The sequence below is a fragment of the Fukomys damarensis genome, unplaced genomic scaffold (assembly GCF_012274545.1).
Source record: "Fukomys damarensis isolate Sample0158 unplaced genomic scaffold, DMR_v1.0_HiC HiC_scaffold_32, whole genome shotgun sequence".
In the NCBI taxonomy this organism is placed as follows: Eukaryota; Metazoa; Chordata; class Mammalia; order Rodentia; family Bathyergidae; genus Fukomys; species Fukomys damarensis.
Genome location: NW_022900944.1, coordinates 40,620,313 through 40,638,702, shown reverse-complemented (window position 1 = coordinate 40,638,702; position 18,390 = coordinate 40,620,313). Strand labels below are relative to the sequence as shown.

The 18,390-nt window shown below is 50.1% G+C and overlaps 1 protein-coding gene across 1 annotated transcript in view; it reads right to left on the bottom strand.

Annotated features, from left to right (window-relative positions):
* Vat1l (vesicle amine transport 1 like) overlaps window positions 1-18,390 on the bottom strand; it is a 156,019-nt gene that overhangs the window by 88,699 nt on the left and 48,930 nt on the right. Inside the window, exon 4 of the mRNA XM_033757895.1 lies at window positions 2,255-2,397. Coding sequence (XP_033613786.1) covers window positions 2,255-2,397 — 143 coding nt within the window. The remainder of the gene's footprint in view (window positions 1-2,254; window positions 2,398-18,390) is intronic.

Below are 18,390 nucleotides of genomic sequence, written 5' to 3'. Positions count from 1 at the left end.
TCCCCCTCCCCTCCCCCCCCCCCCCCCCCCCCCCCCCCCCCCGCCTCTCTTCTTGCCCCAACCTGACAATCTCCTGCCTCCCTCCGCCCTGGCCACCTCCGGGCAGATTCCCAAGCACGTGCTGCTCCCCTACTCCGAGATGCTCTTCCCTGGCCAACTTCTCATCCGTCGACCCTAGGCTCACATCATCTTCGCTTGATGCCTGCCCGACTGCTGTTCAGTGGCACTGCAAACATCTCCACCGGTGCACAAGCAAAAGTCTGAATCGGTGACTTCCCTTTGTACTTTTATTTTTTTGTCTCCCCACCGCAGCTAGACTCAAGCTCCAGGAGGATGGTGACTCCTGCTGTAGTCACTGCCGGTGTACCCTTCCATGGCATGGTCCTCGGCCCCGGTCAGACACTCGTGATTATTAAGAAGGTACACGAGTAATAAAGTGATGCTGGCAAGAATAAGGGGATGAGAGGAGACATTACAGAAGGGGACAGTGGGAGCTTGAGTTCATTTTGCAAACCACAGCTGAGAGACTCCAGGTCAAACTCTGAAGCACTGGGAGCTGAGGCCTCAGACAGAGGGAGGCCCTTAAAACGCCCCCTCCGCGATCGCTGGACATCCAAGAAACAGGCCCCACTCCAAAATCTAGGTTCAAAGCTCTCTGTTTCATATCCTGCCGGAAATACCAGGATAATCTTAAATTATATACAATTATCTACATTGAAAATGTTAAAAACAAACCCGAAAATTCAGTCCATTTTAGACTTTCCAAGAAACTTTCCGAGTTTCACCAAATCTGGTCTAAGCCAATCTCCCCAAAGAACCAGTTCTCCCATCCTCCGGTCTTTCATTTTCCTGTCTTAATTTTTGATTTGGAGAAAACTGTTTCTTTACGAGGATGCTGCCTGGGGAACTTAATCCATTTGTACCTTACAACTGAGAGCTGGGAAATGGAAATACTGAGACAGTGGCTCCTTTGCCATCTTTGAATCCCTCTCAGAGCTGTGAGCAGAGCAGACCCTGGGAATGAGCCTGGAATGCTGAGCAGAGGCCGGGGCGAGAAGACGCAAATCCTCTGGAGTTGTGGGGGCAGCTGCGTTTCCCAGCTGTGTCCCCACATTGACACCCACACTGACCATGATCAATAGCTTTGGGATCACAGGTGGAAGAAGGATCTGGTTATAAACCAACACTGCCCCGGGAGGCTACGACAGCCTGCAGACTGATCACCCTGTCTGCCACCTCTCCACACCCCTCCAGCAATTGCTCAAAGCCCAAATCTATCCTGTCACCACATTCATCCACTGGGAGCTTTCGGTCACGCAGAGCTTGAAGTCCACGTTTCCTAAGTTGCGTGAGGTCTTCTTATGCATGTGACACTTGTCTTCTTGCTCAGAATTATCTCATGTCCCTCCTTCCCATTCCTCCCCAGTGGCCTTTTGTTAATACCCATGGTTACATCAGATAATCGCACATCCCTCACCTTGCACCCTGATAAACTTTTCTGCATTTCTTTCAACCGCAGAGACCCTTCAGTTCCCGAATGTGTTCTTGTGACTCCTTTCCAAGAGTGTTCCCACACAGCCACCTTCCTCCTTAGCGTCAGCCTCACTCTGCAGAGAAGCACTCTCTGCATGATGAAAGCACTGGCTTCTGAGTACAAACGCCTGGCTTCAACCCAGGCCCCACCACTATCTCCCTGTGCCAGTCCTTCCTGCACACACAGCTGGATAATCCTTCCTCTTTGCTTTCAGTAAGGTATGGCCAAGGACCTGATTACCATAACCCAACACAAGAGGCTGTGTGTTCTTTCTGGGTCTCACCTATGAAAACCTCCCACTCGTGACCCTTCAGTGCCATTTCCCATCTGCCTTCTAGAAGCAAAGGACCATGAGACCCAAGACCATGGTGGAACCATTAGGTGAGATGATCCTGAGTCCGTGAATCTCCTTGATGATAATCATCCACCCAACATCCACCTCGAATTGCTATGTGAATGAATGAAAAATAAACTTCTATGTGTTAAGACAGTGTAGTAACAGCCAGAATAACACATTAGTTCTGCAAGTTCCTTAGTGGATTTGCTCCATGGGAATAACAATAGGGTAGTTGAGAGGATTAGATAAGCTATGTGAAGCTCTAGGCACAGAGCTAGAATACTAAGCCCCCAGTATAGGTGGACTAGTATTACTTTATTAGTCATCCTTTAAGTGAAGGATGATCAAAGGCCAGCCTGGTGCTCTGGGAGCGAACCTCTCACCTTTTTACTTCTTGCACGTAGTCTGCATTTCTGTCAAAGAGGTGCGTCACGGAGTCTTTGATTGCTTCATGCTTGAAAGTAGAAGCTGTTCCAAAGACGGTCACGTTGGGGATAGTGGAACACAGCTGAGCCACAGCTTGGCCCTGGAAAGGATATACAAACAGGCAAGTCACACGCGAGAGCTACCGTGTGAAACGAGGTACTGTATAACACAGGTCGCGGTGGTGTTAGCTGTCTAGCAGCCCGTCTCACTAGGGTTTCTCAACTTCGGTGCTATTGTGCTGGCATTTTTAGGCTGGGTTAGTCTTTGTCCTAGCAGATAAACTGCACTGTAAGTTAGTATCCTCCCTGGCCTTGACCTGTGAGCTGCAAGCAGCTCCTTACCACTCCTATCTGTGACAACCAAAAAATGTGTCCAGATGTTGTCTGGAAGACCAACTCTGCCCTGGCTGAGAATAAGTGGTGTAGAGGAACAGCCAGTGAGGGTCAGACAAACCCCAGCCCCCAGACTCTACTGTCACTCATATACATGGAGCTAACTGGCAATAATGCAGCCTGCTCCACTGGGGGATATCTCAGTCTGGATCTCCCAGAAGCAGACCCTGGGATGGAATTTGAAGGTACGTACTTATCTGGAAGATGATCTCGGAAAATAACATGGTGCTAAAACCAGTGAAAAAGGCAGCCGATGAAGGATGTGTTATCAAGCCCAGATTCTTTCCTTGGAGGACATGAGCCAGTGCAGAGCAGACCTAAGAGGCGTCCCCACCGAGGGGTGAGGAAGCTGGGGTATTCACCCAGCATGCATCCGTCCAACACTGGCTGAGGACTACTTCTGCAGTAACTCGTGTGCACCTGTGGCTTGTCATTATGGGCCAAGTGGGGTCCCATGGCCACACGGAAGCCCCCAGGAAGCAACTTCCAAGTTGTGGAGCACAGAGCAAATGCTGTATGGCCGAAAGATCTGCTACAGAGAGATGTTAAATGAGGTATTATACAATGCAGGGCAAGGACCCGGTGCAAAATGTGATACTTAATAAATCTTAATTTTCTTCCTCCCGAAGGGCATATTATATTCAGGGCTGAGATGTCCAGGCATATCAAGAAAAGGTCGACATGAATTTTCAATACTAAATAGTCAGAGGGAAATTATAAATGCAGTTAGGAGTGGGTGATTTTCTATATCCTTTTTCAATGTGGTTGAAATCTAAATCACTGGACAAAGTATTGTGACCATATACTATCAGCAACCTCCTAGCAAAACCCAATTTGCCAGTCATTAGGATGCTTCTAAAACCACTATCTCTTTCCAGCATCCCATCTGCCATTTTAAGGAGGGAAATTATTCTCCCAAAGTCATGTGTGATATTAATTTCTGCCTATCATCTTGTTTTCATGTCTTCGGGTTGGTGGGTAATTCAGGTTGGCAGGTCAATTTATGGAAACGTTATCACCAGTTGCAATTACAGGAAACATGGAAAGACTCCTAGAATGTCAGAGCTGGAAGATCACCCAAGTGCCTGCCCCATCATTGTCTTATAGATGAGAGCAAGGGCACCCAGGGAGGAAAAGGTCACCACCATCAGAGGCACATCTGGGATCAGAGCAAGGCCTCCTGGCTTCCCCGATTGCCATTTCCTACTATGCCCTTCTGTCTGCTGATTTTAACACTTTAAACTACACAGACTTTCTGTTGCTACCTAAAACAGACATGTCACTGGCAGTCACTTGGAGGCCAACGTTTCAGAACATGGGTGTGACCACAAGACTACACATAGGCTACGTTCTCCATTCTAAGAATAGCTTTGATATTTAATTTTTTTATTCCAGATTTTACACGATAAAGATGGTTCTATCTCTTGTAGTGAGTGCAAATATCAGCAGCCACAGCAACAAGTCCCTAAAATTCTCTGGCTCCAACTAAGCCATGGTAGGAGCTCCATGACTGGACTGAACTTTAGACCTAGACTAGAAAGTCAGAATGAATCTCAACAGCCTCATAGTCATGCTTGCCCTCTGTCCTGAGGCAAACATGATCTTCATTCATTTGGCTATTCTCAAATGTCCAGGATGGGGGTCGTCAAACCGTGCCACAGATGCCAGGGCATCAGAAACTGTCAGCACACCTTTTTCCCAAGTCCAGGCCGCTCACTGAGTCCCGGACTTATACTTATAACAACCATGTGAGCATCTGTTTTCAATCTGGCTGTCCCCAAAATAACACATCAAACTCAACCTCCCCAGAGCACAGCACACGAGCATCTGCAAATGAGTTGATTAACTGAATTAGTTCGCTAGGGCTGTTGTGATGAACCACCATAACTCGGTGCCTTAAACAATCAGCTGTGAAATTCACGTTCTGTGACAGTCTGGGGCTTGAAGTCCAATATCAAAGTTATGGCATGGTTGGTTCCTTCTGGGGGAAACAAGGGAAGGGTCTGTTCTGAGGCTTCCTCCTTGGCGTGTAGGTACCCCTATTCTCCATCTCGCCACATCATATCCCCCCAAACCGATTTCTCGTGTCCAAATTTCACCCTTCTTATGAAGTCACACTGGGGCAGCATCGACTCTCATGGCCTCACTTTAACTTGCCTGCTTCTGTAAAGGTTCTGCTATCACTTGGATCTTAAATATCCCCCCAAAGCCTCTGACCATGTGTTGAAGACATGTTCCATAGCGTGGAGCTATGAGGGGGTTGTGAAGTCTCTAAGAAGTGAGGCCTCTAAAAGGTAGGAATTTTCAGGTTACTAGGGTTGTGTTCCTGAATGGGACAGCAGGACTCCAGCCCCTTCCCCTCTCCTAGCTTCCTGGCCGCCAGGAGGTGAGCAGCCTTCTCCACCATGTGCATCCGCTCTTGATTCGATGTTTCAGCACAGGCCCAAAGTAACAAGGTCTACTGATCATGGACTAGAAACATCTAAAACAGAAAGACAAATAAACCCTTGCTCTTTGTCAGCTGACTTAGGTATTTGTTATAAAGATGGAATGCTGACAAACACACACACCACCTCCATATAAGGTCCCGTTCTGAGGGTTAGCTAGGAATTTGGGGGAACACAATTCAACCTATATATTTCTCTTATGCATCCCCTTCTTCTGTGAACCGGAGTGGACTCTTCAGTCACCAAAGATGGACCCTGGCATTACCCATCCCCTCACCCCTCTCCCTCCCTCACCCTATGTCCAGCCAGGCACCCAATATTCTCTTTCTCCTCAGCATCTCTTGTGACTGTCCCTTCCTGGACTGGGTGACCACATTCCCTTTCCTGGATTATGCCACCACTCCTCTAAGGGTATCCTCCTGTGGTCAGAATCCCGTTTTCCAAACACAACACGAAGCATTTTGTTATTTGCTTCAAAATGTCCTAACGCCTCTCACAGCTTCCCCAGGAAAGTGCACACTCTTCCTTCTGTCACACAAGAACAGCCCTGTGACCTGACCCTGCCTGTCTTGCTAACATTTTCCCCTCTACTCTCCCAGCATCTTCTCTCTACAAGGCCATGGAACTTGAGCCACTGCTGAGCATTTGCCATGAGCCTGGTGCCAAGAGACCCTGATGTGGTGGCCCAAGGCTGCCAGAGTCAGTGTAAGGTGTGCTTCACTCCTTAGTGCTGCATTCGCCAGCTGGTGCTGCACTCAACACTGAACCTCTGCCGATTCACCTTCAGTGTGTGTTAGCGTACAACGTCTAGGATTGGACTGGAATCATGTGACAGATTCAGAGAGCTCAGGACAGTGAATGCTCAAGAAAGATCTGCTGTCACTCCTATGAAGACTGGTGCGACTCCTTTCCAGGGGGTCATTAGGTCGGCAGTGGCAGCAGATCTGTGCCCTTCCACCAGCGCCTCACACATGGGGCTGTTTCAGCATCTGTCTGCTTTGTGGCATGCAGAATGGCCGTCCCTCCTCACCTCTTTCTTCTCCAGACACAGCTTCTTCCCTCTTCCAAGAGCCTTTTCCAACATCCCACACACCTTCTTTTGTGCCTCCACAGTCCTGTGGGTACTTCCCCAAGGACAGTAGCCACTGCAGCCTCCTGGGCTTCCCTGGGCACCTTGGTGAGTTCTGGGAGGGCAGGGGCCGTGCCTGGCCTGCTCTGTCCCCAGGGCCCACTCAGGGATGGGCCCACAGCAGGTGTGTGGTGAAGCTTGCTGAACGGATGCATGAGGAACTGCAGGAGGTCCTGGTCCTCCTGCGGCTGCCCCTCCACCCCCCTGGTGTGGCTTTTAGAATTGTAGAGATGGAGTAAAGCATAGGCTCAGAAAATTACATCTGTTTTGACACACAGCATTATCCATATTTCAATACAGATACCCCATGTGTAGTGGCTGGTTCAGGGTAACTGACACGCCTATCACCTCACACATGCAGCACTCCTTGTGTTGGGAACATTCAAAACCCTCTCTGCGAGCAAGCCTGAAACATTTGCTTAATTGTTGCCAGCCGTAGTTCCCCTGCTGTGCTGTGGAGTAGCAGGAGTTCTGCCTCGCACCCACTGCACCCCGGTGCCCATGAATCCTTCTCTCTTCACCCCGCCCACCGCATTGCTTCCCAGGTGCCGGTAGCCACTGTTCTAGCCTCTACTTCTCGGATACTAACTTTGTAGCTTCCAATATGTGGAATCACGTGGTCCTTGCAGTGGGCCCTGACTTGCTTCTGTTTGGCATAACGTCCACCAGCTGCACTTGTGTTGCTGCAGATGACAGAATCCAATGATTCTCCGGCTAAATTATATACCAGTTGCCATTTTCTTCACCCGCCCAGCCACCGATGGACATTGAAGTCTGTTCTGGGTCTTCGAAGCTGTGACTAGTGTGGCGATAAACATGCGAGTGCGGGACTTTGTTCAGCCTACGATCTCACTTACTTTGGGTGTATACCGGGCGGGGGGGTTGCTGGATGGCGGGGCGCCTCTTTTTCTAGTTTTCTGAGGAAATTCCGTACTGACTTCCATCAGAGCTGTGTTAATTTACATTCCCACCCACCAACCATGTGGGAGAGTCCCCTTCTCCCTGTGAGTGTCAATGTAATTGACATACGCCACCTCTGACTGAAGCAGGACTCCCCTGTCTGCACTGTAGAGTGATGCATATGGCCAGAGAGAGAGAGAGAGAGAGAGAGAGAGAGAGAGATGCTAAAGTAACCCGGGAAATCAGAGCCAGCCACGCACCAGCAATGCTGGGGACACACTCTGGGGATTTGATCACGGGAGGGCTCGCAGTTGCGGGGGCGCGGCAGTGCGCAGCTACCCGGCCTTGACCACTCGGGTCGCCCTCGGACGCGGCCTTCCATGCGCTCGGGTGGCGCAGTGAACACGCTGTGCGCGGCCGCAGCCCAAGCAACACCATGCACTACTTTCCTGTACACGCTTCCCTGGAGACAGTACAGTACATAGAGAAACTGGAAACGGGCCGTGAATTACGAAGATCCCGCACTAAACGCTGTGCATGCGCCCTCCGGTGTGCCATGACTGCAGCGCAGGGTGCCTGTTCACCCCAGCGTCTCCAGAGACCCGGGAGCCATGTATTGCTCTAGGAAGCCTCCATGGCCATGATGCCACCAGGCCTGGGAACCGCCCGGCTCCGGCGTCATGGTGAGGGGTCGCTGGCAGAGGTGTGGGCTGCTGACTAAATGGTACAGGCATGACTCTATTTAAATCACATCCTATGGAACCACTGGGGCATTACACAGGACAAAGGATATATAACGTGTATTACAGGCACTATAATGGTACAGACTTAAAAGGATACATAATTAGCTTTATATATTGGTATTACGTGTATATGTGTACAAAGAGCATTATATATAGACACATATATAATTAATATGTAGTCCAGTGTATCTATTAATATGCACATTTTATATGTACTATATTATACATACCACATATAGTATATCATATAGTGTATACAGTACAGTGTGCACTGCATATTAATATGTAGTTAGCAGTATATATGCCTGATTGATATACACTACAGGATATTTTATTAGTAATGCAATTATAACTATATAATACCACATATATAATTATATTAGATATAATAGCATTGGACTAATAATTAGGTTAAAATGATTATGATCTATATGATACAGAATTATAATAAAATTATAATGCCTTATATATAATTATAATAATATAGGTATTACTCACATACTCCTAATTACATATAACTAATCAAATATATCCTGTATGTTAATTACATACACATAACGCTAACTGTACATACATACATTAGGTGCCAGTGTGTGGTACTAATTATAAATTGCATTGGAAAATACATTTTCAGTGCACCTCTCTCTGCAGCCTTCCGGTTCTTCATCAACTCACCCAAGCAGTGAGAGGCATGTGTAAGGCCCTCAGTGATTTTGGGGGGGTTAGGGGTAGCAGGGATCGAACTCAGAACCTTGTGTTTGTGAGGCAGGTGGTGGGAAGCCCCACTAAGCTAAGTCCCCGGCCCTCAGTGCTCCTGTGAGAGTAAACAGGGCTCAGCATTCTGTATTTGCAGTACGTCCCCACTCCTTCATGGGAAATCTCTGCTCTCCCTTCTCCAGCTCCCCAGGTTAGCACAGGATCAGCAGCTCACATATTCCCCCTTCTTCTGCATGCACTCAATAAACATTTGCAAAAGACAGAAGGGATTTTCAATAAAAAGGATTTCGCAATTTACTTGTAGGTTTGGGACATGAAATGAACAAGACAATCCATTCTCCCCACTGCATCAGTGAACAGAGATGCGCATGGAGTTGTTTTAACTGACTTTCCTCCTTCGCTCTCTGAAGGCACAGAGGAGGTGTGCACCCTTCTCTTCCTGAGCAAGGACAGCAGTTGTCTCCTTCCACCCCACCACAAGCCAGTCACTGTACGATCGGGCCTCTCTAAGTCCTCAAGCCACTTTTAGAGCGATACTGTTTCCCATTTGCGCCTAAAAATGGGGATTCAGAGACAGAGAGGAACTTGCCCAAAACTGTGTGGCCTGCAAACAATGAAGCCAGGCACCCCCAACTCCGAGGCCGCTCTGCCATTAGTCTTGGAATCTACCCAGCTAAGCACTCAGGTTGCTGGCACAGGGACCAGTGTCTTAGAGGAAACCACAACCCTGGCCTCAGCTGGGGAGGGTTCATCCACCCACCCTTCAGAGAGCTTCCTGACAGAGTTAGCTGGGGATCAGATTTGCCACCAGTCATCAGCCAGCCCAGCCCTGGCTTCAGGTATTCCGGGGCTCCTCAAGTGGAGTTCAGACAGCAGGAAATCCAGGGCGGGAGTTGGAGAGGAGGCTCCTGGGTCCCTGAGATACGACTGCTGATGACAGACTGGTAGTTTGAAGCAAGATTCTATTCCAGAGAAGCAAGGCACAAGGGACAGGTGATTAGGGAGAGAACTGTGCTTCTATAAAAGGCTTAGGATGCTGCTGGGTCCACATTCAGTACCAAAGGAGTGGCAGTTTTTAGCTACAGCCATCTTGGAATTGGGATGGAGCCTGCCCGAAATTCTGGTCACACTAAATGAAAATTTAAAATAGGACGATCCTGTCAGGGGAGGTGAGTTAGGACCCAGCATCCAAGACTCAGCTGAACAAGACACAGAGAATGAATGGCTGAAAAGGGTCTCTAAATGTGGAGATCACCCACCTCCCCAGCCTTAATTCTCATCATATTAGAACTCTAGCTGTGACCATAGCAAAAAAATACCCAGGTCTCCCTAAACACCACCCTGTCTCTCACCACAGGACCTTTGCACATGCAGTTACCACTGCCTGGAAGCTTCTTTCCTCTTTCCCTTTAGCGTATTCCTCATTATCTTTTGAATCCCAGACTCTGTTACTTCATTGTATCATTTAGTCCATCATCACAGGGCTCCTTAATGAATGCATCTAATGGAGCAGACACTGTGAAAGGTGGCAGAAATAGAAAGGTGAACAAATTATGTAGGGTCCCTGTCATCTTAGAGCTTGCCTTTTAATGGAGGCAACAAATATTACTAAAACAGATATATCGTTGGAAGTACGGAGAAACACCTAAGGCATGATCATAAGAGGACCAACTCCGACCATCCAGTATGGGGGGCTAAGACCATCTTGGTGCATGATGTATTTGCAAATATGGAGAAAGCAAGAGCATGTATGTAAGTGGTATGTCGGGGGGAAAACTAGAGAAGATCTTGTGGCCAAATTATTTCTTCTTCATTGTGCTGTATGACTGGAACAAGTTAATCTTTCTGTGCCTCACTTTTCCTTTTTTTTGGTACCGGAAATCGAACTCAGGACCTTGTGCTCGCGAGGCAGGTACAGTTTCACTGAGCCAAATTCCAGCCTCCAGTTTTCCATGTTTAAAATGGGAACTTAGACATGATCCTCTCTATGGTCTCTCCAGCTTCAAAGTTCCCAGGTCACCCTGATTCTCAAGCCAAACCAAAGAAGGTCTATTTGAAGAAGCTGCTCAAAAAGAATGAAAGTTGACTGGTTATCCTGAGTTCAAGGAAAAACAGAGTTTTCTACCACTAACTCGACCACTTCCAAGGACACTTTGAAAATATAACTTTATCTCCCAAAAGTTGTTTCCTCTTTTAAACAGCTCAAGGAAACAGCAGACCACCAACACGGTCAAAGAGTGGAAAAGCATTGAGCAGAATGAGCTTGTGAAGGTAGCGACGGACACCAGGAGCCAAGGGAGGAGGAAGAGAATTTGCTCCCAGAGAACTGGAGGTTTATTTTTTCATCCTGCCCAGGGCCATTCGGACTTGCAAAGATACCTGCACATTTATCTCAAAATCTCGCCCCCAGGACACTTCACCAGCTCTGGGCTTTTCTCATGACAATACAACTCCTACTTTAGGGTCTCCACACGAGTCAGAAACATTTTCCTCTGATCAGTGCTGTCCTTCGTCTACTCAACAATTCAGTTTCATCAAGAAGGAATTTCAAGCAGGAATTCAAACCCCAACACAAGGGCTGATCCCTGGGGCACCTCCCCAAAGGCCGCAAAGAATATTCCATGTTCTCACCTATGGTACCCTAGCATCCATCAGCCTTGCAGCTCCTTTATCTTGTCATTGCAAAGCTGTTGACCTACATGTGGCCTTCTTTGTAACTCATGGATGCTGAGCGTTTCAAAGGCAAAGAAGCCAGGGGCTTGAACGCCAGAGGCTGGGATCAGTGACAAGAACAGGACAGGCATAGTTTTCAGCTGCTCAAGGTGTAAGCATGGGCAGTGTTTGCATTTTATGAATTCAGATGAGCAGGAGCAAGTCTTTGGGAATACTTGGTAACCGGAGCCTTTTTTCCCCTCTTTTGTTCACTGCGTGCATCTGTGCCCCTCAGATGTGATGCCAAGAGCAGCCCTCCTTCCTCTCGGGAGTTTTGGAATGCAGTTTCCCTGGCACCTCCCGGCCACTCTCAAGGCGGGTTCTGCAGTCTGAATTTTAACAAACCTCCTAGGTGATTCTGAGGCAGATAAGTCAGGCACCACGGCTGCAAATCATTCCTGAGGGAACGTGGGTGGGTTGGGAACTAGGGGAGGCTCAGGTCCCAGTAATGCTCAGGGCATCTGAGTTCCGGGCATCTTCGCTCAAATCTGGCTGGGGGCCCTTTGTGAGTCTCTATAAGTTCTTGGGGGATTCTGAGGTGCAGCAGGGCTGAGATCTACTGTTCCTCGAAGGTGGCCCTCCCTCTGATTGTCTCAGTTGTGGCACAGTGACACCTGTGCCTCCTCTCTGCCTCGCTGAAGTGGATGTCACAGGCTGTGGGTTGGGTGTGTGGGATAATGCAGATCAGGGCATGACTGACATGGCCCTGTGTGACTCAGAGGTGCACGAAGAGGAAATGAGACCCATCCTGGGGTCCGATACCTGCAAGTGCCCAGCCCCTATGACCTGGTCTGCAGTCACAGCTGCTGCTCCGTGGGCCTCCTGGCCAGTCACCCCTGTGCCGTTCACCCATCAGCAGACTGCAAGCGTGACAGTTTAAGCCTCTTTCTCTGCCCAGCCTGCTCTGAGCTCACTGCGGAGGCCCTGGGTTAAGAAGCACATGGTGGAGAGTGTGGGTGGATTTGTCCCCCCTCACTTGTGCACAGCTGACTGTTCTCAGGGTCCCACGTGCTCCAGAAAGAACAGCTCATCTGACCTCCATCACCACCTCCAAGACAACAGGACCCAGTTCCCCATTTTCCAGAGAAAAGATGTGAGCACAGCGAAGTCACTGTCCAAAGTCACACAGCAAGAGCAGAGGCAAGCTTTGGCTTGAGTTACCCCAGGCTCCACTGGGGCCCTAGGCCACAGGACGGTAGGGGTTCTGTAGGCCAAAAGAAGAGAAGGAAGTGGAGCATCTCTTACTGGCTGGTCGCTCTTTGTCACACACCAGCCACACATATCACGTTGTCCTCCCTTCTCCACACTCCCATCACAAGGACAGGCTCAGAGGGCACATGCACTTCCCTGAGGTCATCCTGCCCTTCACTCGCTCCGGAGGAGGCTCCGGAGTCTAAGAACTAGCAACTGGCAGTGGTGTGATTTGCACCCAAGCCTCCTTGGCACCAAGCCTGGCTTCTCAGTGCTGGTCACCAGTAGCCCTCAAAGTGATGGGGCAGAACGGGCTGAGGCACAGGTGGTGGGCTTGGTGAAGAGACACCTGGCGGGGCCCCAGATTCCTGCTCTTTCCATCCGGGTGATGATGGCTTCCCCACCTGGCAAACAGCAGGTGGGGCGTGACGTGCTATGACCCACCTGGGTCAACTCAGAGCAGGTGCTCAGCAAGCTGGCATTTTCCCCAGGGGATTCCCAACACCCACTCTTCTAGGGACCCTTCCCAGAGGTCCCCAGAAGGCTTCTACCTTCGGCCTTGTCCTCACTCCCACTCCCATCGCTGCCCATCTTCCCATACCCTGCTCTGACTGTCCTGTCCTCTTCCCCCTTGTCCACTTCCCTCTCTGACCTCGGCTTGCTTTCCTTCTTCTCTCTCTGTTTTATCTCCATCCCCATAGCATCTCAGCAACTGAGGACTGCTGGGGTAATTAGCACAAGAGCCACCAGTTTGATGAGCAAAGAGCCAGATGATCAAGAAGGACCCACGACAGCAGAGGAGAGACGGTGGGAGCAAGGGATATTTGTCCTTTCCAGAAAAGGCAAGGCTTGGAAGGAGGACCTTGCTGTAAGACGTGTGAAGTCTAGTAGGATTCAATAGGTGCAGGCACAGAGACACATTTTGCAAGGAGCCATCCTGGGCTCACTGCCGTGGTCTGTGGCTCTGCTCCTCCTGAGGCCATTTGCCTCGGATGCCCCAAGTTGGGCTGAGCTGGGCCTGTGCCTCCCCCTGCCCTCCCACCCCGCGCCCACCTGTGAGCTGGAACTTGCTCCAAGCTCTCATAACCTGTAAGGAGCTTCACTGGGGGACTGGGTTCCACTGGCTTCCACTCCCCAGCACAACCCTGCTACCCTCCCAGTTCCTGGGACTCCACTGCATCCCCCAGAGCTGGCTGGGTTTCCCCAGCCACAGTCGTCCCAGGGTACAGGAGACAGCTTCGAGAGACCAGGAGTGGGAGGGAAATGACCTCTCTTTCCCAAAGTTTCTCCGGGCCTGCTGGGGTGATCACCATGGCAACCAAGAGAGAGCACCCTTTCTGCTCTGGCCAGGCCGGGGCCAGTCTGGTACATCTGTGGCTCAAGTCAGCAGGCAGTGGTTTTGTTTGGGCAACAAAGAGAGGCAGCCCTGAGACAGGAGCAGGGAGTGAAACACAGGCATGGGGCTGGGTCAACAGGGAGGAGGCTGAAGCAGACTGGCCATGCGGGGAGCCCTGGACACACAGGAGTGGATCCCCGAGTCCTGGTCCTTCTCCCACCACCACAGTGCCTATGTCCAGATCCTGACAAGAAGAGGAGGGGTCGGGGTAGTCAGTGAGGGCCCCGCCCGAGGCAGCTCAGCACCTGAGGAGAGGAAATGTGACTTTTGGGAGCCCAATGGGCTGCGTGGCTCTGAAGAGCTACCTCAGTGATCTCACCTGTGCCTGCCACGCGGGCTGACTGCTGGGAAGGCAGGCAAACTGTTCAGCCTCGGCAGAAGGCAGGTGCCCAGTCAAATTTACTGCTGCTGCTCTTACTCAAAAGACGATTCCACCCTGTGTTAGGATCTGCAAGCTGCTGATTCCAGGTTACAGTACTCTTCTCAGGCTTTCAGGGATCTGTGATTGTCAATTGCAGGACAGGTAGCTGGGGTGGAAGCATTTCATCTTTAACCATGGGCAGCACCACCCAGTGCCCCACCAAAGTCCTGTGAAGGAGAAAGACGGCCCTACACCTCCCAGCAGGCAGAGCTCTGAGAGTTGGCAACAGGGGTTTGCACAACCCTCACATGCCTCGATGGGCCGGGTGGTTTTGTGCAGTGTGCAGCCTGCCCAGCTGTACATGGTAACTCTAACCCTTGTGGAGATGATGCCAAGTCTTGTGTCTCTCATCAGCAACATGCTCCATGCATGGCCTCAGGCCAATCCCAGCCCACAGAATGAGAGTTGGTCTCCAGCAACGGTGTGACTAGAATCCTGGCCAGGGAGCAGTCCAGCCCACCAGATGGCAAAGTCCCCTTCGCAGGGCTCTAAATCACAGGGTCCGAGTCACTTCCAGCCTGGCTGCCTTCCGCACAGTGCATCTGGGTAGATTTCCTGGTTGATTGCATTAGCAGAGTGGGACACCGGATTCACATTTCCAGCCAAATGACACTTTGTACCTGGGTTGGAGCTGTGCTTTTCATATGTGCATCTCTTCCAACCAAAACAAAACAAACAAGCAAAAAAAACTCAAGCCGCTATTAGACAGAGCGACCATGGAGACCATGTAATCCATTGCCATGGTGACTCCTCTTGAGAATGAATAAGGGCACTGTTATCAATTTTCCTTGATCAATAGACATAAACCGGAAGTACTGAGGTAAATGGCCATACAGTCACTCTCACCTTAAGACAAAGAAAAGAATTTACAGCGTGGCCAGGAGAGAGGAGCACCAAGGAAGGGCGGGTTCTGATCCTTAGATCTGCTGCTCCCCCCTGGAGAGAATCTGACCCAGCTATTCTGAACAGACCCTGGAGCTACAATTTGGGATCACCTTATCCATCTCATCAGGCTGTCATGAGAGTGAGAGGGACACAGAGGTACGGAGCCCTTGGGAGACACAAAGCTTGGGAAGTAGACACTCCCCTCCTCCTGTCAATATCCACCACACCCCACCCCTCTGAAACTCAGGGACTTGGGAACCAACGTGCAGGTGCAGCAGAGCCCAGGAGAAAGCAGGCGCCCATCTCGGGCTGTTTCCCTACCTCACCAGTCCGCCCGCGTGCCTCACCCCAAGTATGCACAAGCCGAGGCCTCCTTACCCAGCCTCTCGGCAGGAACTGCAGCTGGACCTGGGTTTTGTCACCTTCTGGTGCAATCTGCAATTTCATCTGCCAGCACCCACCCGGGGCACAGACCAGGCGAGCTCCCATCGTGACTCTGTTCCTGCCAGACCCCACGATCAACCTGGGGACTCTTTCTGAGACTTCAAATCTCACAGCTGAGCTCCGGAAGCCGTGGGTCAGAGCGGACACCTGCTAGGGGCTGCTTCTGGGTCAGAATAGCTTAAGGGTCAGTCCCGCAGGAACTCAGCTGAGAAAGATGTGTCCCCAGACAGGGGTTCCCCCTGTGAGGCTTAATCCTGCCCCCTTCATCTTCTCCATCCTTGGTTCTGTGCTCTTTGAAGGGTACCAGGCTTTCCAAAGCCTTCGTCCTGTTGTCTCAAGTTAGCCAGAAACTGTCAAAGATAACTGGGTTTCTTTGAGAATGCAATCAAAGTCACTTCCCTCTTAAAATTGCTTCCTGAGCCACCTCTCTCTATCTCCAATGTGTCTTTAGTCCCCTTTCCCGGGGCACATGAGTTCAGGAAATGAACAAGAATAAAGGAACCTCTCAGTGACAATGATCTCTTTGCATTTTGTTCCTTCTTTGACAGTTCAGGTAGGCAGCACTGTAGTCCTTTCACATTATCTTTTCCATGGCCCCACAAATTTTACATATTTGCTTGTAAATATTTATATTTCATGTAGGCGAATATTTATATGCCACACTGTAGGTAAAGCACTACGCTGTGCACTGGGCACGTACCTTACCCTTTACCCCACACCGTGTCAGGAAGTCAGAATACTGAGTGGCATGATGTGCAGTCACAGTGCCTGAGGAAACGCCCCATTGCCTTGGCTAGCCAGCCGGAATTGGGCAAATCACACAAACATTCAGAACATGAGTTTTTCTTAGTTTTTAATTGCCTTCTTCTGGGCTTTGAACTTAGGGTCTCATGTGAATACTTTGCCACTGAGCTATATCCCCAGCCTTTTTGAAAATTTCTTTTAAGACAAGGGTTTGCTAAATTACCCAGTCTGGCTTTGAAACTGTGATCCTCCTGCCTCAGCCTCCTCAGTAGCTGGGATTACAGGTGCGTACCACTGCACCTGGCCAGAGCATTAGGTTTTGCACAGGTGTGTGGTCACGGTGCCCTCCTCATGGTGGGTACAGAGGGAAGGGGAGACACCTTGTAAAACAGCAGGGTTGTGATGCCATTCACAGCCACAGCGGAACGATATCTCCCAGTCACTCTAACGATTCTGATAGTCATCCTCTTCTTCCTTCATTTGCCTTATGTCACATGGCTTTACCACTGCTCAGAGGCCTTTCTGGGCTCTTTTTGCACATGGGCTCAATGCTGATGTAAAGGACTTTGGCTCCTTTCCTGCCTCTCCAGCAAGAGCTGGGACCAGGCATTCTCACTCTGGGGATGAAGGGAGCCCCCAAGGAGCAAGACAGCAGGAAATGTCCCGGCGTCACCCTCTCCATCCTCCTGCTGTCCAGGTGACAGCTTATTCCTGTAATATTTTCAGGATGGAAACAAATGGCACAGAGATGGAGAACTAGTGGCCTCCTGAGTCAGCCTGCTCTGTTTTGAAGCAACTCTAATTGTATGGAAGGTCTAAGTTACATCGTGCTCCAGGTACCCTCGTGTGAATTTTGCTCCCAGCAAGCACGGCACACAGGACAGACTCATGTGCCTTGGATCCTTCCTCTGGCTTTTCCTGTGTTGCTCCTGCATCCCAGGTCTCCTATTTTCCAGTCTTTTGTCTTTTGTGAACAGAACTGTGTCTGGTGGACGATGGCCTGGAAGGTGATGATCCTCTCCAAGGGGGCACAGTGGGACCACTTCCCTCTGCTTGGGCAGCAGCGGTTCCAGACACTTCCGTGTTCACAGCCTACTTTTGTAAAATACAATAGCAAATCAGAGGGGATCAGAAATATCGCAATACCCCCAAGAAAGTAGGGGTGTGTCTTACATGGTGGCTTCCAACCTCAGCAGGAGAGTATCCCGCAGGCTCCATGGGGCCCTGGCCATCCCCTTCCTGTCCCCTTGGCTTTACGACTGGCTGCTCAGGGACCTGGTGGGGCTCCTTCCACACATGTGCCCGACACACTGCAGGTGCGATCTGGTGCATGGGTCCTCCTCAGGCAACAGCTCTGATTTAGGTTTACCCTTCATTCACATCACTGTGGTACTTTGGGGGATTTTAGCTGGGACAGGCAGGATGTGTATCCTCCAGTGCACCCAAACTCAGGTGAGCACGTGGGTTGGAGCACAGTCAACCAGGGTTTTGGGGTCACTGCTGGCACGGTGAGACCCCATGTGAGAAGCACTGGGATGTGGGAGAGGCGGCCAGTTGGGTCCGGTCCCCTAACCTCCTCCCTCACATCCACCACTTGGGTCCTAAATACTTACAGGGCAGGTCCTGGTCAAAACAGCAAAAGGTGAATCATTCACAGTTTAAGTTTCCTATCTGCTTCCCAGTTCCCCCAAATTGTAGCATGACAGGCAGCAATGAACATCATAAGCAATAAGTCCTCACGCACTTACGCACGGCAGAGTGAAATGCCACCTTGCGCATTGAGGAGTCTGCTCTGAGCGCTATGAAGCTCTTTTTTAAAAGTATTATTATGAGAGCCACGCACGCTTATCACCTTGTAAAGAATGAAATTCAGAAAACACTGAAGATAAAATGTCAGCGATAATGCCAAAGATCACAGATAGACACGACACAATTTGGCTGGCTTTGTTCCAGTAGACGTGCAAAGCGATTA